The sequence below is a fragment of the Mobula hypostoma genome, chromosome 4 (genome assembly GCF_963921235.1).
Source record: "Mobula hypostoma chromosome 4, sMobHyp1.1, whole genome shotgun sequence".
Classification (NCBI taxonomy): Eukaryota; Metazoa; Chordata; class Chondrichthyes; order Myliobatiformes; family Myliobatidae; genus Mobula; species Mobula hypostoma.
The window spans coordinates 39822736-39844198 of record NC_086100.1 but is presented as its reverse complement, the minus strand read 5'-3'; the positions used below and the strand labels follow the sequence as shown (position 1 = coordinate 39844198).

At 47.7% G+C, this 21463-nt stretch overlaps 1 protein-coding gene and 1 long non-coding RNA gene across 3 annotated transcripts in view; one reads left to right on the top strand and one right to left on the bottom strand.

Annotated features, from left to right (window-relative positions):
- The window catches only part of mcf2l2 (MCF.2 cell line derived transforming sequence-like 2), a 338701-nt gene that overhangs the window by 288282 nt on the left and 28956 nt on the right, over nt 1-21463 (top strand). The window contains exon 27 of one of the 2 annotated variants that reach the window (XM_063045674.1): nt 19701-19796. The exons of the other annotated variant lie outside the window; for it this stretch is intronic. Within the exon in view, the coding sequence (XP_062901744.1) occupies nt 19701-19796 (96 nt within the window). The remainder of the gene's footprint in view (nt 1-19700; nt 19797-21463) is intronic. 2 annotated transcript variants of the gene reach the window in all.
- LOC134345271 (uncharacterized) overlaps nt 10197-21463 on the bottom strand; it is a 65420-nt gene continuing 54153 nt past the window's right edge. The window contains exons 4-5 of the long non-coding RNA XR_010017646.1: nt 13033-13266; nt 10197-11750 (exon numbers count right to left, since the gene is read on the bottom strand). This is a non-coding gene — a long non-coding RNA (uncharacterized LOC134345271). The remainder of the gene's footprint in view (nt 11751-13032; nt 13267-21463) is intronic.

The following is a 21463-nucleotide window of genomic DNA, read 5'->3' as shown; positions in this document are numbered from 1 at the left end:
CCCCACCCCCAGTGACATTACAGTGATGTTCAGCATGCAGTGCTCCTCTGACCCCCCCCCACCCCCAGTGACATTACAGTGATGTTCAGCATGCAGTGCTCCTCTGACCCCCCCACCCCCAGTGACATTACAGTGATGTTCAGCATGCAGTGCTCCTCTGACCCCCCCCCACCCCCAGTGACATTACAGTGATGTTCAGCATGCAGTGCTCCTCTGACCCCCCCCACCCCCAGTGACATTACAGTGATGTTCAGCATGCAGTGCTCCTCTGACCCCCCCACCCCCAGTGACATTACAGTGATGTTCAGCATGCAGTGCTCCTCTGACCCCCCCACACCCCAGTGACATTACAGTGATGTTCAGCATGCAGTGCTCCTCTGACCCCCCCCCACCCCCAGTGACATTACAGTGATGTTCAGCATGCAGTGCTCCTCTGACCCCTCCCCACCCCCAGTGACATTACAGTGATGTTCAGCATGCAGTGCTCCTCTGACCCCCCCCCCCCCACCCCCAGTGACATTACAGTGATGTTCAGCATGCAGTGCTCCTCTGACCCCCCCACCCCCAGTGACATTACAGTGATGTTCAGCATGCAGTGCTCCTCTGACCCCCCCACCCCCACCCCCAATGACATTACAGTGATGTTCAGCATGCAGTGCTCCTCTGACCCCCCCACCCCCAGTGACATTACAGTGATGTTCAGCATGCAGTGCTCCTCTGACCCCCCCACCCCCAGTGACATTACAGTGATGTTCAGCATGCAGTGCTCCTCTGACCCCCCACCCCCAGTGACATTACAGTGATGTTCAGCATGCAGTGCTCCTCTGACCCCCCCACCCCCCAGTGACATTACAGTGATGCTCAGCATGCAGTGCTCCTCTGACCCCCCACCCCCACCCCCAGTGACATTACAGTGATGTTCAGCATGCAGTGCTCCTCTGACCCCTCCCCACCCCCAGTGACATTACAGTGATGTTCAGCATGCAGTGCTCCTCTGACCCCCCCCCCCACTCCCAGTGACATTACAGTGATGCTCAGCATGCAGTGCTCCTCTGACCCCCCCACCCCCCAGTGACATTACAGTGATGTTCAGCATGCAGTGCTCCTCTGACCCCCCCCACCCCCACCCCCAGTGACATTACAGTGATGCTCAGCATGCAGTGCTCCTCTGACCCCCCCCCACCCCCAGTGACATTACAGTGATGTTCAGCATGCAGTGCTCCTCTGACCCCCCCCCACTCCCAGTGACATTACAGTGATGTTCAGCATGCAGTGCTCCTCTGACCCCCCACCCCCAGTGACATTACAGTGATGTTCAGCATGCAGTGCTCCTCTGACCCCCCCACCCCACCCCCAGTGACATTACAGTGATGTTCAGCATGCAGTGCTCCTCTGACCCCCCACCCCCACCCCCAGTGACATTACAGTGATGTTCAGCATGCAGTGCTCCTCTGACCCCCCCACCCCCAGTGACATTACAGTGATGTTCAGCATGCAGTGCTCCTCTGACCCCCCCACCCCCACCCCCAGTGACATTACAGTGATGTTCAGCATGCAGTGCTCCTCTGACCCCCCCCCCCACCCCCAGTGACATTACAGTGATGTTCAGCATGCAGTGCTCCTCTGACCCCCCCCACTCCCAGTGACATTACAGTGATGTTCAGCATGCAGTGCTCCTCTGACCCCTCCCCACCCCCAGTGACATTACAGTGATGTTCAGCATGCAGTGCTCCTCTGACCCCCCCACCCCCAGTGACATTACAGTGATGTTCAGCATGCAGTGCTCCTCTGACCCCCCCCCCCACCCCCAGTGACATTACAGTGATGTTCAGCATGCAGTGCTCCTCTGACCCCCCCACCCCCACCCCAGTGACATTACAGTGATGTTCAGCATGCAGTGCTCCTCTGACCCCCCCCCCACCCCCAGTGACATTACAGTGATGTTCAGCATGCAGTGCTCCTCTGACCCCCCCCACCCCCACCCCCAGTGACATTACAGTGATGTTCAGCATGCAGTGCTCCTCTGACCCCCCCACCCCCACCCCCAGTGACATTACAGTGATGTTCAGCATGCAGTGCTCCTCTGACACCCCCACCCCCAGTGACATTACAGTGATGTTCAGCATGCAGTGCTCCTCTGACCCCCACCCCCACCCCCAGTGACATTACAGTGATGTTCAGCATGCAGTGCTCCTCTGACCCCCCACCCCCACCCCCAGTGACATTACAGTGATGTTCAGCATGCAGTGCTCCTCTGACCCCCCCCCCCACCCCCAGTGACATTACAGTGATGTTCAGCATGCAGTGCTCCTCTGACCCCCCACCCCCACCCCCAGTGACATTACAGTGATGTTCAGCATGCAGTGCTCCTCTGACCCCCCCCCCCACCCCCAGTGACATTACAGTGATGTTCAGCATGCAGTGCTCCTCTGACCCCCCCACCCCCACCCCCAGTGACATTACAGTGATGTTCAGCATGCAGTGCTCCTCTGACCCCCCCACCCCCACCCCCAGTGACATTACAGTGATGTTCAGCATGCAGTGCTCCTCTGACCCCCCCCCACCCCCAGTGACATTACAGTGATGTTCAGCATGCAGTGCTCCTCTGACCCCCCCCCACCCCCAGTGACATTACAGTGATGTTCAGCATGCAGTGCTCCTCTGACCCCCCCACCCCAGTGACATTACAGTGATGTTCAGCATGCAGTGCTCCTCTGACCCCCCCACCCCAGTGACAGTGACATTACAGTGATGTTCAGCATGCAGTGCTCCTCTGACCCCCCCACCCCCAGTGACATTACAGTGATGTTCAGCATGCAGTGCTCCTCTGACCCCCCCACCCCCAGTGACATTACAGTGATGTTCAGCATGCAGTGCTCCTCTGACCCCCCCACCCCCAGTGACATTACAGTGATGTTCAGCATGCAGTGCTCCTCTGACCCCCCCACCCCAGTGACATTACAGTGATGTTCAGCATGCAGTGCTCCTCTGACCCCCCACCCCCAGTGACATTACAGTGATGTTCAGCATGCAGTGCTCCTCTGACCCCCCCCACCCCCAGTGACATTACAGTGATGTTCAGCATGCAGTGCTCCTCTGACCCCCCACCCCCAGTGACATTACAGTGATGTTCAGCATGCAGTGCTCCTCTGACCCCCCCACCCCCAGTGACATTACAGTGATGTTCAGCATGCAGTGCTCCTCTGACCCCCCCACCCCCAGTGACATTACAGTGATGTTCAGCATGCAGTGCTCCTCTGACCCCCCCCCCCCACCCCCAGTGACATTACAGTGATGTTCAGCATGCAGTGCTCCTCTGACCCCCCCCACCCCCACCCCCAGTGACATTACAGTGATGTTCAGCATGCAGTGCTCCTCTGACCCCCCCACCCCCAGTGACATTACAGTGATGTTCAGCATGCAGTGCTCCTCTGACCCCCCCACCCCCAGTGACATTACAGTGATGTTCAGCATGCAGTGCTCCTCTGACCCCCCCCCCACCCCCAGTGACATTACAGTGATGTTCAGCATGCAGTGCTCCTCTGACCCCCCCACCCCCAGTGACATTACAGTGATGTTCAGCATGCAGTGCTCCTCTGACCCCCCCACCCCAGTGACATTACAGTGATGTTCAGCATGCAGTGCTCCTCTGACCCCCCCACCCCAGTGACATTACAGTGATGTTCAGCATGCAGTGCTCCTCTGACTACCCCCCCCCCACCCCAGTGACATTACAGTGATGTTCAGCATGCAGTGCTCCTCTGACCCCCCCACCCCCAGTGACATTACAGTGATGTTCAGCATGCAGTGCTCCTCTGACCCCCCCACCCCCAGTGACATTACAGTGATGTTCAGCATGCAGTGCTCCTCTGACCCCCCCACCCCCAGTGACATTACAGTGATGTTCAGCATGCAGTGCTCCTCTGACCCCCCCACCCCCAGTGACATTACAGTGATGTTCAGCATGCAGTGCTCCTCTGACCCCCCCACCCCCAGTGACATTACAGTGATGTGATCAGCATGCAGTGCTCCTCTGACCCCCCCACCCCAGTGACATTACAGTGATGTTCAGCATGCAGTGCTCCTCTGACCCCCCCCCCCAGTGACATTACAGTGATGTTCAGCATGCAGTGCTCCTCTGACCCCCCCACCCCAGTGACATTACAGTGATGTTCAGCATGCAGTGCTCCTCTGACCCCCCCACCCCCAGTGACATTACAGTGATGTTCAGCATGCAGTGCTCCTCTGACCCCCCCACCCCCAGTGACATTACAGTGATGTTCAGCATGCAGTGCTCCTCTGACCCCCCCACCCCCAGTGACATTACAGTGATGTTCAGCATGCAGTGCTCCTCTGACCCCCCCCACCCCCAGTGACATTACAGTGATGTTCAGCATGCAGTGCTCCTCTGACCCCCCCCCACCCCCAGTGACATTACAGTGATGTTCAGCATGCAGTGCTCCTCTGACCCCCCCACCCCCAGTGACATTACAGTGATGTTCAGCATGCAGTGCTCCTCTGACCCCCCCACCCCCAGTGACATTACAGTGATGTTCAGCATGCAGTGCTCCTCTGACCCCCCCACCCCCAGTGACATTACAGTGATGTTCAGCATGCAGTGCTCCTCTGACCCCCCCACCCCCAGTGACATTACAGTGATGTTCAGCATGCAGTGCTCCTCTGACCCCCCCACCCCAGTGACATTACAGTGATGTTCAGCATGCAGTGCTCCTCTGACCCCCCCACCCCAGTGACATTACAGTGATGTTCAGCATGCAGTGCTCCTCTGACCCCCCCACCCCAGTGACATTACAGTGATGTTCAGCATGCAGTGCTCCTCTGACCCCCCCACCCCAGTGACATTACAGTGATGTTCAGCATGCAGTGCTCCTCTGACCCCCCACCCCAGTGACATTACAGTGATGTTCAGCATGCAGTGCTCCTCTGACCCCCCCACCCCAGTGACATTACAGTGATGTTCAGCATGCAGTGCTCCTCTGACATGACATTACAGTGATGTTCAGCATGCAGTGCTCCTCTGACCCCCCCACCCCAGTGACATTACAGTGATGTTCAGCATGCAGTGCTCCTCTGACCCCCCCCCACCCCCAGTGACATTACAGTGATGTTCAGCATGCAGTGCTCCTCTGACCCCCCCCCCCACCCCCAGTGACATTACAGTGATGCTCAGCATGCAGTGCTCCTCTGACCCCCCACCACCCCCAGTGACATTACAGTGATGTTCAGCATGCAGTGCTCCTCTGACCCCCCCCCACCCCCACCCCCACCCCCAGTGACATTACAGTGATGTTCAGCATGCAGTGCTCCTCTGACCCCCCCCACCCCCACCCCCAGTGACATTACAGTGATGTTCAGCATGCAGTGCTCCTCTGACCCCCCCACCCCCAGTGACATTACAGTGATGTTCAGCATGCAGTGCTCCTCTGACCCCCCACCCCCAGTGACATTACAGTGATGTTCAGCATGCAGTGCTCCTCTGACCCCCCCACCCCCAGTGACATTACAGTGATGTTCAGCATGCAGTGCTCCTCTGACCCCCCCCCACCCCCAGTGACATTACAGTGATGTTCAGCATGCAGTGCTCCTCTGACCCCCCCCACCCCCAGTGACATTACAGTGATGTTCAGCATGCAGTGCTCCTCTGACCCCTCCCCACCCCCAGTGACATTACAGTGATGTTCAGCATGCAGTGCTCCTCTGACCCCTCCCCACCCCCAGTGACATTACAGTGATGTTCAGCATGCAGTGCTCCTCTGCCACCCCCCCACTCCCAGTGACATTACAGTGATGTTCAGCATGCAGTGCTCCTCTGACCCCCCCAGTGACATTACAGTGATGTTCAGCATGCAGTGCTCCTCTGACCCCCCCACCCCCAGTGACATTACAGTGATGTTCAGCATGCAGTGCTCCTCTGACCCCCCCACCCCCAGTGACATTACAGTGATGTTCAGCATGCAGTGCTCCTCTGACCCCCCCACCCCCAGTGACATTACAGTGATATTCAGCATGCAGTGCTCCTCTGACCCCCCCACCCCCACCCCCAGTGACATTACAGTGATGTTCAGCATGCAGTGCTCCTCTGACCCCCCCACCCCCAGTGACATTACAGTGATGTTCAGCATGCAGTGCTCCTCTGACCCCCCCACCCCCACCCCCAGTGACATTACAGTGATGTTCAGCATGCAGTGCTCCTCTGACCCCCCCCACCCCCAGTGACATTACAGTGATGTTCAGCATGCAGTGCTCCTCTGACCCCCCCACCCCCAGTGACATTACAGTGATGTTCAGCATGCAGTGCTCCTCTGACCCCCCCACCCCCAGTGACATTACAGTGATGTTCAGCATGCAGTGCTCCTCTGACCCCCCCACCCCATGACATTACAGTGATGTTCAGCATGCAGTGCTCTCTGACCCCCCACCACCCCCAGTGACATTACAGTGATGTTCAGCATGCAGTGCTCCTCTGACCCCTCCCCACCCCCAGTGACATTACAGTGATGTTCAGCATGCAGTGCTCCTCTGACCCCCCCCACCCCCAGTGACATTACAGTGATGTTCAGCATGCAGTGCTCCTCTGACCCCCCCACCCCAGTGACATTACAGTGATGTTCAGCATGCAGTGCTCCTCTGACCCCCCCACCCCCAGTGACATTACAGTGATGTTCAGCATGCAGTGCTCCTCTGACCCCCCCCACCCCCAGTGACATTACAGTGATGTTCAGCATGCAGTGCTCCTCTGACCCCCCCCACCCCCAGTGACATTACAGTGATGTTCAGCATGCAGTGCTCCTCTGACCCCCCCACCCCCAGTGACATTACAGTGATGTTCAGCATGCAGTGCTCCTCTGACCCCCCCACCCCCAGTGACATTACAGTGATGTTCAGCATGCAGTGCTCCTCTGACCCCCCCCCAGTGACATTACGTGATTTCAGCATGCAGTGACATTTACAGTGATATTCAGCATGCAGTGCTCCTCTGACCCCCCCACTCCCAGTGACATTACAGTGATATTCAGCATGCAGTGCTCCTCTGACCCCCCCACCCCCAGTGACATTACAGTGATATTCAGCATGCAGTGCTCCTCTGACCCCCCCACCCCCACCCCCAGTGACTTACAGTGATGTTCAGCATGCAGTGCTCCTCTGACCCCCCCACCCCCAGTGACATTACAGTGATGTTCAGCATGCAGTGCTCCTCTGACCCCCCCTGACCCCCCCACCCCCAGTGACATTACAGTGATGTTCAGCATGCAGTGCTCCTCTGACCCCCCCACCCCCACCCCCAGTGACATTACAGTGATGTTCAGCATGCAGTGCTCCTCTGACCCCCCCCACCCCCAGTGACATTACAGTGATGTTCAGCATGCAGTGCTCCTCTGACCCCCCCACCCCCAGTGACATTACAGTGATGTTCAGCATGCAGTGCTCCTCTGACCCCCCCACCCCATGACATTACAGTGATGTTCAGCATGCAGTGCTCCTCTGACCCCCCCACCCCCAGTGACATTACAGTGATGTTCAGCATGCAGTGCTCCTCTGACCCCCCCACCCCATGACATTACAGTGATGTTCAGCATGCAGTGCTCCTCTGACCCCCCCACCCCCACCCCCAGTGACATTACAGTGATGTTCAGCATGCAGTGCTCCTCTGACCCCCCCACCCCCACCCCCAGTGACATTACAGTGATATTCAGCATGCAGTGCTCCTCTGACCCCCCCACCCCCAGTGACATTACAGTGATGTTCAGCATGCAGTGCTCCTCTGACCCCCCCACCCCCAGTGACATTACAGTGATGTTCAGCATGCAGTGCTCCTCTGACCCCCCCACCCCATGACATTACAGTGATGTTCAGCATGCAGTGCTCCTCTGACCCCCCACCCCCACCCCCAGTGACATTACAGTGATGTTCAGCATGCAGTGCTCCTCTGACCCCTCCCCACCCCCAGTGACATTACAGTGATATTCAGCATGCAGTGCTCCTCTGACCCCCCCCAATGACATTACAGTGATGTTCAGCATGCAGTGCTCCTCTGACCCCCCACCCCCACCCCCAGTGACATTACAGTGATGTTCAGCATGCAGTGCTCCTCTGACCCCCCACCCCCAGTGACATTACAGTGATGTTCAGCATGCAGTGCTCCTCTGACCCCCCCCCACTCCCAGTGACATTACAGTGATGTTCAGCATGCAGTGCTCCTCTGACCCCCCACCCCCAGTGACATTACAGTGATGTTCAGCATGCAGTGCTCCTCTGACCCCCCCACCCCGTGACATTACAGTGATGTTCAGCATGCAGTGCTCCTCTGACCCCCCCCCACCCCCAGTGACATTACAGTGATGTTCAGCATGCAGTGCTCCTCTGACCCCCCACCCCCAGTGACATTACAGTGATGTTCAGCATGCAGTGCTCCTCTGACCCCCCCACCCCCAGTGACATTACAGTGATGTTCAGCATGCAGTGCTCCTCTGACCCCCCCCACCCCCAGCCCCAGTGATCAGCAGCATTGTACTGTACTTCAAATGTGCTTCACATAGGATACAAAATAGTATCGCACAGTACAGACCCTTCAGCTCACGATACTGTGCCAACCTTCCAACCTACTCTCAGGCCAATCGAACCCATCCCTCCTACATAGATTTTCAAGATCTGGATGTTATTGGCAAGGCCAGCATTACTGCCTGGCCCTCAAGAAAGTGGCAACTGGGCATATCCCTGTTCTGATGGTGAATGTACCCGTGCCCTCTGGTGCTGTGGAGGAGAGTATTCCTGAATTAAGAGCCAATGATGATGTAGGACCAGACATAGTTACAAGTCAGGACAGAGGAACTTCGAAGAGAATGAGGAGGTAGTGATATACCTATGAGGCTACTGTGGTTTCCATCACTTTGCTAATGACCGATGTAAGGGGTTTCTTCTTTTATGTTACTTCTAGGAGTAATAAAATGGCTTCTTTGCGATGTTAACTGCTGAGACAGTGGTTCTCTCTCTAGCAGCTTGTTTGGGTTATATTACTGATAAGAGAATTGTATTCATTTGCTAACCAATTGGGATAGATGTTATTCTTTCTCGTGTGTCTGTAAGCTATTGTTTTTGCGGGCTTTGGGGCAGAGAGAGGAGACGCAATGCTGTAAGCTGGGCGACGGAACGGACCCCGAGTGAGAGTCCGAGGCCCAGGGTTTTGGGGAGGAGAACCGAAGAGGAAGGACGTGCTGGACGCGCTCTGGTCGACCACCGTGGTTGGTCCCAGGCGGCGGGTTGAGGGGGTCGGAGGAGATTGAATGGTGGAAAGAAGACTCCTTTCATTGAGCTCCAATGGTTGTGCATGACGTGGTTGAACTTTGATAAGATTGGCGCCTTTTACTTTCCTTTTATATTTTATCTCTATTAATTACATAGTTCCAGTGATATCTATAAAGTGTAATCATTTAATTGCATGTGGTGTATTGTCTGTTATTTGGCGGGGTGGGGGTACATCACACAGCATCCACACAAACTTGATTACCCAGTTTGGCGGGACCGGAGGCTGCTCCCCCTAGACGACAGCGAGTTGAGCGAGCCTGAGGCTTACCGGGGGCTACACTGAGAACTGACTAATTAGGCTTGTCCCAGTTATTAAGTGGCCTGGCAAATGTTCCACATATGATTAGATGCCTGTGTTATAACCATACAGGAAAGGTCATTCTGGAGTGCAGATCTTCAGTGATCAGACACAGATCTCCAACTGCCTTAACTGAGACTTAACTGCCTCTTCTGTCATCTCAGTTGTTTCTCTTTTTTTTTGGCCCCACACTTCAATCCAATTCCCCGCTGCAGATTTTATCAGGGACAAACTGTCATTAAGCACTGGTTGGGGAGGAGGAGGAAATCTGATTAATGTTTCTTGCTGCAGGTCTGCAAGCGTAAATTCTAGATAAACCCCGTAACTGGGAGATTTCAAATTAAAATACAAGTCCTTCAGAGGTCAACTAGTTCCCCAGAGTTTTATTCTTACTCTTCTTGAACAATTAATACAATCAGACTTAGAGAATCAGGTTTAATAGCATGGGCATGTGTCATGAAATGTGTTGTTTTTAGGCAGCAGAACAATGCAATACATAAAAAAACTATGAATTACAGTAAGAAAATGATATGCATGTATAATTAAGTAGTGCAAAAGAGCAAAAAAGAGAAAAGTGAAGCAGTGTACATCGGTTTATTGTCCATTCAGAAATCTGATAATAGAGAGGAAGAAGCTGTTCCTAAAACATTGAGTATGTGTCTTCAGGCTCCTGTACCATTTTCTTGATGATAGGAATGAGAACAGGGCATGTTCTGGGTGATGGGGTCCCTTCATGGGATGCCATATTTTTGAGGCATCTCCTTCTGAAGGGGTCCTCGATGCTGGGGAGGCTGGTGCCCATGACGGAGCTGGCTGGGTTGGCAACTTTCCGCAGCTCTCCCCAATCCTGTGCAGTGGCCCCTTCATACCAGATGGTGACACATCCAGGTAGAATAGTCCCCACGGTATATCTATAGAAATTTGCAAGAGTCTTTGGCAACGTACCAGGTCTCCTCAAACTCCTAATGAAATATAGATGCTGTCGTGCCTTCTTTGTAAGTGCATCAATATGTTGGGCCCAGATAAATTCTCAGAAATGTTAACACCAACAACTTGAAACTGCTCACTCTTTCCACTGCTGACCACTGCAGACTGTTTGTCATTAAACTCATGACCCTTGGGCATCTGCTTAGGCTTGTAATTCTGTAATCGTATAGTACTTAAGCACTTCTTGACGAGCCTGTTGTTAAGTGTTTGGGCCTGTCGTTGTTATATAGCTAATGATATCCGGTAAAACTATATGGGCCCGCAATCTTGCTTCCAGTGCAAAAACAATGAATGATTTAGGTTTGTACAATGAGAGAAATTCAAAACTAGTTAAATAAAAAGAAAGAGACTTCAGAGAGGTTTATAAATATTATTTGCAGATCTAAAATATATTTCCATGTAGTTATTTTCTCTTACAAGATGCAAAGAACAATTTCTAACAGTTAACTAATCGTGCACTAGTATTTTTCCACAGTTAATACCAAATCCACTATAGTTGCTATGTTTTAAGGATTAAGTTATATTATTGAAAATCAAATAACGTGCTTATGAAACTAGAGTGGATATCCAGAAGAGTACAGAATTCAAATACGCATTGTGGATGAATCTAACTTTGATTATCTCCTTTCCTGTATTCAAATTTGGCTTGCTACAGTTGACTGGAAGCTAATATTGAGTTACTATGTTGTTCATTAAGTCTGCTTCGATGCACCTACATGGAGAATATGCTGATGACAATATATTCAGTACTGACAGTCTTCGGTAAGCTTTGTTTGCCTACAGCACTGGATTTATTGCCATTCTTTTATTTGCCATACATCAGCAAGATCTTTGACGATATTATAAAGCAAGAAGCTAAGTGTAAAATAAGCAAAAGAATTATATCAATCCAAATGGAAAATGAAATCAGTAACAAATATAATAAAGAGGTGCCACAGTAGAGTAGTGGTTAGCGTAATGCCGTCATAGCACTGGTAACCCAGGTACAATTCCATCGCTGTCTGTAAGGAGTTTCTACGTTCTCCCTATGACCACACGGTTTCCTTCAGGTGCTCTGGTTCCCTCCCTCAGTCCGAAGATGTGCAGGTAAGTCGGCCACATGGCTGTGTTTAGGTGATGTAGGCTTGTAGGGGCTGTATCTCTAAATAAAATAAAAAATATTAATAAATCACAGTGAAACTATGAGATGGCTCAGTCAGTTCTATGAATGTAAGTCAAGGCTCTCTAAGAAACCAATGAGCATACAAATTAAACATTTAAATCAATGAAAAAAATCTGAGATTAAAGCTAGCAACAGAGAAACACTTGGATTGCTGTAAAAACCCATCAAGTTCACTCATGCCTTTCATGGGCATTACCTACCTACCTTTCTCACCCAAAACAAGAGTAGAAAAATGGTGGAAACGCTTAGCAAGTTGGGCAGCATACGTGGGAAGAGAAACTAAGCTAATGCTTATGTCAAGGGTGCTTCATCAGAACTGGTGAAAATAGAAAGCAGCTATGGCATTTGCAGAAGTGTTGAACTCCTTCCTCCCCTTTGTTAAGTTGGTAGCATCACATTTTTGATATCAGTTCTTCACTTGCTTGGTTTGAACCACTTCATTCCATCTCACAAAAAGGAGTAACTTTGTGCCCAGTGATTCTCGGAGACAAAGCCCAAAAATGGGGTGTGGACAGGAGGAACGGGCTATGTTGCTGCTGGGGTGGCTCTTTATTTGCCACCACTGGTGTGACTTTTAGGGTGTATTATGTTCACAGAAGCTTATTGAATACATACCTTCTCTCATGGAGCCCCCCCCCCCACAGAATTACAACCCCACTTTATTAATTCTTTGGCAGGAATATTCACCTCCTCTCCTTGTACATTTCCACCTGGAAGTCCACCATAATACTGCAATACATAGGAGGGAGCGGCTTACATGAAATGAAAAATAATATAGAGGACGAGGAGGAGGAGGGACTAGTTTTTAATCTTAGATTGGAGATTGCAAAGGTGAGGATAATTTAGAGTACGAAAAAGAGGTGAAGACCACCCATGTATTCCTGGCCTTTGCGGTCTATTATACTGTAAGACTCTAGAATTTATTCTAAAGCCCCTTGCTTTTTGTTCCTGAGCACTATGTTAGATACTTCTACTTTGGAGATGCTACAATTGAAGATTTGCAAAACTTAGAGTTCAAATATTGCGGAATAGGAAAGGTGTGAGAGGCCAAGAGTTTCAGTCTCTGGACCTAAAACTCGTCCCACAATGAATCAGAGGCCATTTGTGAAACAGAGCACCCATAGGCAAGCTGTGAATCGTGAGCAAATTGTCATGACATTTTGTATTTGGCTCCTCATTTGGAGCAGCAGAGATCTTTTACCCTTTTCAATGATACCTGAATATTAGCAAATTAGTATTAAGGAAATCTTATTGGAATCACCTGGTGTTTTCCTCTGTGGAATTAAAGATAGAAGTTCCGATGACAGTAGAGAACAGAATACACAGTTTCCAATATGCAAACCTCCATACAGGTTGACTTTTTCTGGATGTAGTATATTCTCACAGAACAGTGATCTTGCTAACCAGTGGGAATGAAGTTCTTGGGCTTGAGGATTGATGTATCCTTAAATATCTATACTTCTGAAATCAGAAGTAGTGGGGTGAGGTGTTCACTCTGCATAAAACACAAGAACAAAGATTGAATTGCTTAGTAATACTAGCCCAAAGATTTGAACTCGAGTCCAGCTGCTGTTGTAAATTCCATACTTTTCTAATGTAAACAACAGGAATTCTGCAGACGCTGGAAATTCAAGCAACACACATAAAAGTTGCTGGTGAACGCAGCAGGCCAGGCAGCATCTCTAGGAAGAGGTGCAGTCGATGTTTTAGGCCAAGACCCTTCGTCAGGTGTTTTTATTGTGTAGAGTGGATTAATGTATTTAAAGTGTTTTATGATATTTGCAGAATGTTGAAATCATATTTAACTATTCTTTCTTAAAAAAGGACTTGAGGAAATTGATTTAAATTCTCATTGACTTTTAGATAACCCAGAAGGGTGATTATTTAAAAGAAACACATTATCAGTGACCTAAGGACTTCAGCTCCTGGGTCTCACCTGCAAGTTGAAAAACAATAGGATTGGAGCTTTGAAATAAAGCAGAAATGCAAAACTGTGAAAGTGCTCAGCAGGTCTGGCAGCAGCCCTGGAAGGAGAAAGAGCAATAACCTTTCAGGCCATTTTTTCTTCTGTTTTGGATGTTGGTGCTCAGTTTGTGGTCTATAGTAGGCAGAAAGCTGTTGGTGGTGGACAAGCAAGCAGAAGATAAATTATGAAGTGGGGGAAGGAGGAAGAGTTAAGGCAATCAGTGATTCTTCACCTCTCCACATATCTCATTTTAGCTCCACAAAGCAGAAATTTTCACTGACTTCAGGGGGCCCGGATCACAAGATTCTGAACTGGTTTTGTCACTCAAGCCTTGCTTGGTATCCATTTGGATCACAGTAGTCTAATATAATGCATTGATATATTATTGATATATCATTGGGGATGGTTCAAACAACTTTGGCAGGAGGATGGGAACTGGAGTGATGGGCTGAGGATGGGACAGTAGATGTAGTGTGTAGTGAGACTGTGAGGAAAGACAGGCAGATGATAGGGCAAAATTGCAGTCAGTTGAAGTGTAACATGGAAGCAATGCAGAAAAGAGTGATGAACACAGGACTGAAGGTGTTGTATTTGAATGCACACAGTATACACAATACAGCAGATTATTTTGAAGCGCAATTAGAAATTGGTAAGTATGACATGGTGGGCACAACTGAATTGTGGCCACTGTTCTCTTTAAAATGCATGTTCACACAGTAACTGAAATGCTCCCACACATGTAGACATTGTTGCTGTGCAGCTGGAATTATCTTTTATGCAATGTTTATATAATTTTGAAATTGTTAATATAATTTGAAATCAATGTTAATATAACTGTGAAATACCCTGTAATTGTTAATGAGTATGAACCATATATTTTCTAAATAATAAATATACCACAACCTTTACTTTGAAACACTTTAGAGCTTAAACGTATTTATATTGTCAGTGTTTCAAGTTATAACACTGTTACAAATAGTAACAATAAACACAGAATGGAAGCCCACAGCTCATTGGCCAGCCCGCTGAAAAACTTTACAAAACATGAAAGATTTTTTTGTTGTACCATATTTCATTATACCTTTCAATTAACAATAAAATGAAAAGTCTGTGATTTTTCAATTTCATTCCAAATTTTCTGTCACTGAACCTTTCTCTGTGACTCAAAAGGGAAGGGGCAGGGCAGTAGAGAGGGGTAAGAAAATAGATGAGGCATGCTGTGATGATAGGAGATTCATCAGTTAGGGGAACAGAAAGCAGGTTCTATGGGCAAGAACGAGATTCCAGGATGATACGTTGCCTCCCAGGTGCCTGGGTCTGGAACGTCTCAGATCAAGTCCTTACCATTCGTAAGTGGGAGGGTGAACAGCTAGAGGGCATGGTCCATGTAGGTACCAATGACATGGGTAGGGAGAATTAAAAGGCATATAGTTCAGGGAGTTAGGTGCTAATTTAAAGGGCAGGACCTGTGGGGTTGTGATCTCAGGATTGCTACCCATGTCACGTGCTAATGAGGCCAGAAGTAATAAGATGATGCATGCATGCAGTGGAAACCTGCATCAAGGAGCACAAGAGGTGTATCAATTTGGATTACCTGGAGAAAAGTGGTGGTGTCAGAACACTGCATTTGCAATGGTCATAGGATTGACTTCAACAGCATCGGACTACTGTGCCATGCCAGTGATTTTGGGGACCTTCTGGGACCAATATTGAAATAAAACTAGAGGAAAAGAATTTTAACAAAGACACATGTCTCACTCTAAGAACTGGAATTAGATTGTAAACAAGATGGGACAGCAGAAACCTGACTTTAGCCGATGGTTCAATGTTTCTATTTAATATCAGAGAATGTATGCCGTATACAACCTGAAATTCTTGCTCTTCACAGACATCCACAAAAACAGACAAGAACCCGAAAGAATGAATGACAGAAAAATATTTGAACCCCAAAGCCCCCTCCCACATACAAGCAGCAGCAAAGCATCAGCCCTCCCCCACTTACACAGCCAGAAGGATCAGTGCCCGTCACTCACCAAGCAAGCAATATCAAAGCCCCAAACATGGGACCATGATCAGCAGTCCAGCATTCCACTAAAACTATTGTTCAACATGCCACAGTGTGTGTGCGTGTGTCTGTCTGTCTCTCTCACACACACACACACACACACACACACACACACACACACACACACACACAGACCCTCCCCCCAGAGGTATCACCACAGTGAGAGAAGAGACCAACAAAAAGAGCTGCTGTTACGATGTTACAGTCTGCTGTGTCACTTTTATTCCAAGTTCTCCGACTCAAGATTCAGCAGTGAACTCTCCCTCACCATCGAGAAAGAGAGAGAGAGATCACCCAAGTACCAAGGCCTCCGACAGCCGATCCACTGTTCACGATGTCCTGTTTCTCCTGCAATGTCTCAGTCAGTGGCACTGCCCTGGAATCCGCCTATCCACAGGGTCTCAGAGCCTCACCCCAAAGGCATGCGTCTTCTAGACCGAATGCTTGGGCTATCAAAAAACAGCCAGTCAGTGAGCTCTGGGAGCGGGAACCATCTTCGTAAAGAACTGCAGTTTGAGTGCAGCTGTAGATCACACAAGCTGCCAGGAAAGTGAATGAAGGCAAGGCAGTTGATGTTGTCTAAATGGACTTTAGTAAGGCCACGTGGGAGGTTGGTTAAGAAGGTTCAGTCGCTCGACATTCAGGACAAGGTAGTAAATTGGGTTAGACATTGGCTTTGTGGGAAGAGCCAGAGAGTGGTAGCAGAGAGTTGCATTTCTGACTGGAGCCTATGACTAGTGGTGTGCCACAGGAATCGGTGCTGGGTCCTTTACAAAATTATGAGGGGTTTAAATAGGGTAAATGCAAGCAAGCTTTATCTACTGACGTTGGGTGGGACTACAACCAGATGTCATGGGCTAAGGGTGAAAGGTGAAAAGTTTAAGTGGAACATGGGATTTTTGAGCAGCTTGTGGCCCACTAAGGGAAAGGCAATTCTGGACTGGGCATTGTGTAATGAATCAGATTTGATTGGGGACTTAAGGTCAAGGAACCCTTAGGAGGCAGTGATCATGATATTATAGAATTCATTCTGCAGATTTAGAGGGAGAAGATCAAGTCAGATGAATCAGTACTACAGTGGAGTAAAGGGAATTACAGAGGCATGAGAGAGGAGTTGGCCAAAGTTGACCGGAAGGGGACACTAGCATGGATGTCAGCAGGACAGCAATGGTTGGAGTTTCTGGGAGCTGTTCAAAAGGCGAAGGATAGATACACTGCTAAGAAAGCATATTCTAAAGGGAGGATGACGCATCTGTTTTTGACAAGGGAAGTCAAAGACAGCTTAAAAGCAAAAGAGAGGGAATATAATCAGAAAAAATAGTGGGAAATAAGAGGATTGGGAAGTTTTTAAAAACCAAAGGCAACTAGAAAAGCTATAAGGAGAGAAAAGATGGAATATGAAGGTAAGCTAGTCAATAACATGAAAGAGGATACGAAAAGGTTTTTCAGATATATAAAGAGTAAAAGAGAGGCGAGAGCAGATATCAGACCACTGGAAAATGAGACTGTATAGGTAGTAATCGGGGAACAAAGAAATAGCAGATGAACTTAATAAGTATTTTGTGTCAGTCTTCATTGTGGAAGACACTAGCAGTATGCCAGAAATTCGAGAGTGTTGGGGGCAGAAGTGAGAATGGTTGCGATTACTAAGGAGAAGGTGCTTCGGAAGCTGAAAGGTCTGAAGGTGGACAAGTCAGTTGAACCAGGTGAGCTACACCCCAGGGCCCTGAAAGAGGTAGCTGAAGATAATGAAGGCATTAATACTGATCTTTCAAAAAGCACTAGATTCTGGAATGGTTCTAGAAGACTGGGAAATTGTAAATGTCACTCCACTCCTCAAGAAGGGAGGAAAGCAGAAGAAAGGAAATTTATAGGCCTGTTAGCCTGACTTCAGTGGTTGGGAAGATGTTGGATTTTTTTTTATTCGGGATGAGGTTTCAGGGTACTTAGCAGTACATGAGTAGACTAAAGTCAGCATGGTTTCCAGAAGGGGAAATCTTGCCTGACAAATGTGTTGGAATTTTTATAGAGGAAATAACAGTCAGGATAAACAAAGGTGAGTCAGTGGATGATATTTACTTGGATTTACAGAAGGCCTTTGATAAGTTACCACACATGAGGCTGTTTAACAAGGTAAGAGCCCATGGTATTATAGGAAAGATACCAGCGTGGGTAGAAGATTGGCTGATTGCTGGAGGGAAAAAGTCAGAATAAAGGACACCTATTCTGGTTGTCTGCCGGTGACGAGTGGTGTTCTGCAGGGGTCTGTGTTGGGATTGTTTCTTTTCATGTTATATGTCGACAATTTGTATGATGGAATTGATGGCTTTGTGGCCAAGATTAAAGGTGATACAAAGATTGGTTGAGGGGCAGGTAATGTTGAGGAAACAGGGGATTGCAGAACAATTTAGAAAGATTAGAAGAATGGGCAAAGAAGTGTCAGAGGGAATATAGTGTAGAGAGGTGTATGGTTATGCACTTTGATAGAAGCAGTAACAGTGTAGACTGGGGAACAAATTCAAAAATCAGAGGTGCAGAGGGACTTGGGAGTCCTTGTGCAGGATTCCCTGAAGGTTAACCTGCAGGTTAACTCAGTGGTAAAGAAGGCAAATGCAATGTTTTGAGTGGATTAGAATATAAAAGCAAGGTTGTATTGCTGAGACTTTATAAGGCATTGGTCAGTCATTGGAGTATTCTGAGCAGTTTTGGGCTCCTTATCTAAGAATAGATGTGCAGGCATTGGAGTATGTCCAGAGGAGGCTCACAAGAATGAATCCAGGAATGAAAGGGTTAATGTATGAGGAGCTCTGGACCTGTACTTACTGGAGTTTAGAAGAATGAGATGGCAACTCATTGAGAAACCTATCGAATATTGAAAGGCCTAGATAGATTGGATGTGAAGAGATGTTTCCCATAGTTATGGAATCTAGGACCACAAGGCACAGTCTCAGAGTAGAGGGACTTCCATTCTGAACAGAGATGAGGAGGAAATTCTTTAGCTAGAGGGAGGTGAATCTGTGGGAGACGTTGCCACAGATGGCTGTGCAGGCCAAGTCATCAGTATATTTAAAGCAGAGATTGATAGGTTCTTAATTAGTCAGGACGTCAAAGGTTTCCAGAGAGAAGGTGGGAGAATGGGATTGAGAAGGATAATGAATAAGGCATGATGGAATGGTGGTGCAGACTGGACGGACCAGAAGGCCCAATTCTGCTCCTGTGCCTCATGATCTACTCGACGATTCTACCAAAGCATCTTGCACTGCAATGAACACACATTCATATCCAGCAAAAAAAATCCAATAGGAGTAGGGTGGAAAGAGTGGAGCTTCCTTTTTGTGAACTGTTCAATCCATTCTGTCTTCTGGTGTGATTTTAAAATGTGTACATTTGTAGTTGACTGGTAGGCGAATTGTTACCATGTAATTACCAAAAATTTTAGAGCAATTCAAATTGAATTCTTGACTGTAAAAATACGGGTTTATTTTTTGTTAGAAGTTCATAATTCCTTCAATTAGTGATATTTTCTTGTGGCTTCAGTCAGAAATCCACATTAATATTAGTATCTTAAAAAATTATTCTCCTCCATTTATTCACAGCTCACTTACAATTTATATGTTCATCCCCATTTTAAAAATTTGAGTTAATGTGCTAGATAAAATAACACACAAGCACAAAATCTGAGCCATACTGACCTGTGACCTGTACCTTCCACACTTACTTTCAAAACAAACTTAACTTTTTTTTGTTCATGTGCTGCTGCTGCTGATTTATTGATCTGGAAGGGACTAAGAAATGCTTGAGAAATGTATAAGAGTTACTCAATTAGGAAAAGACTTGTATTGTGCACTTACGGATAATTCAGTTTTCCACCTTATCTCTTCCTCTTCCTCTTTCCTAGCTGATGTCCCTTCCAGTCATAACCTTGACCGTTCATCTCTTGCTAAAAAGAGATTTACATTGCAGGGCCTTTCCAATCGCAGACCTCTGCAGCAAGGTAAAACAAATAAGTGCAACAAGTTTAACTTCACTGTCCATCCTATTTTTCATGGTTCTCCGCCATTCCAAGCAAACAACTTGTTCTTATTCCATACTATCTCCATGTGTAGTTTCTGATATATTGAATTGTGTTTCGTGTCTGAGGTGTGTGTGTACCTAAATTTTGTCATCCAATTTCCATCAGACTTCTATTGATTGTTTTCTAATATCTCCACAGTGAGCATTGCTACTGTGTTTTCATAATTCTAAACGTTGAACAATTGACTGTTAATCTTGGTACTTTCTCTCCATTGATACTAGCTAAATGGAACAATGCAAAAGTAGTGTTGTGTGTACAGATTTCAGAGAAATCTTTTATTTTGCTTTAGTTGATGAACATTTATGGAGGAAATTTTCAAAATAAGTTGAGATGGTTGTGCAGAATGATGGAATATGTGGATGCTAATGCCTTGCTCACAAAGAAGACATCTCTCTTTCCATAAAGCAAACCAACTGGACTGTCAAAGACCAAATCTTTCCTGTCACACTGCATGAGGTGGGATTGACGCATTACACATTTCATTTCTCTCTGCCACATTTATTCAGCCTTGTTCAGACTACTTGGTCACTCCTACTCCTCAACCAGTTGCTGATCTTCTGGTGCTGTGTCCCTTGCAATTCCTCATTGACCGCTACCAGGCTCTCTGCTGCTGGAAGTACTGACCTAGCAAGATAGACTGAGGCAACAGCAGATGTAGAAATACTATCTCATTAAAGTACAGAAAGCTAGGCAATGTACATCGGGGCATCACAGTAATGTAGCAGTTAGCGCAGTACTATGACGGCTCAGGGCGTCTGAGTGTTGAGTTCAATCCTGGCATTGTCTGTACATCCTCCACATGGGATGCTTTGGTTTCTCCTCACCCCACACACAATCCAAACGTGTACCATTTAGTAGGATAATTGGTCATTGCAAATTGTGACTGATTAGGATAGGGTTAAATCGGATGCTGTTGAAGGTTGCTGGGCAGTGGAGCCTCTTCCTCACCTAATCTCTAAATAAGTAAAAATAAATGTTCCAGAGTCTGCTGCTGTGGTATTACGTACTGCTGTTCTGGACTTTCTATCCTGCAAGTGTTTGCAGTACCTTTGATCTTTTCCAGATTTTCACTTATTTACAAAGTAACGTTTTTCAAATTTTGGAGTAATTTTGAAGACAATTCAATTTCAGCCATTTAGAAAATAGACTGGATGTTGAAAGCCATTTTCCTCTGGGAGGCATGTATCTCTTGGTTGAATATTTCAACATCGACCATGTAATTTATATAATCCAGGTGCTGTTCTTCATTTTCACTCAAAGTAACAAATGTCCATTCTAATCAGCTGCAGGGTATACACTAAAAACAAACGAATCTTTCCTTTCCCTTTTCAAATTGTGGCTGATGGGTCATGTCCTTCCATGGGTGGTCATACAACAGAACCAAAAAGTGAAACGGACTTCCTTTAAAGTTAGCTGTGAATCACAAGACTAAGTAAATGAAGGATTATAGCATAAAAAATATAAAACACTGAGGATATGAAAATGTTTATGAATTGCACAATCTGCCTAATGCCAGTGAGGCAGATCAAATATTTAAATCTGCATTCGTTACTTAAGCATTCCAATAGTCCTATCATTTCCACTGT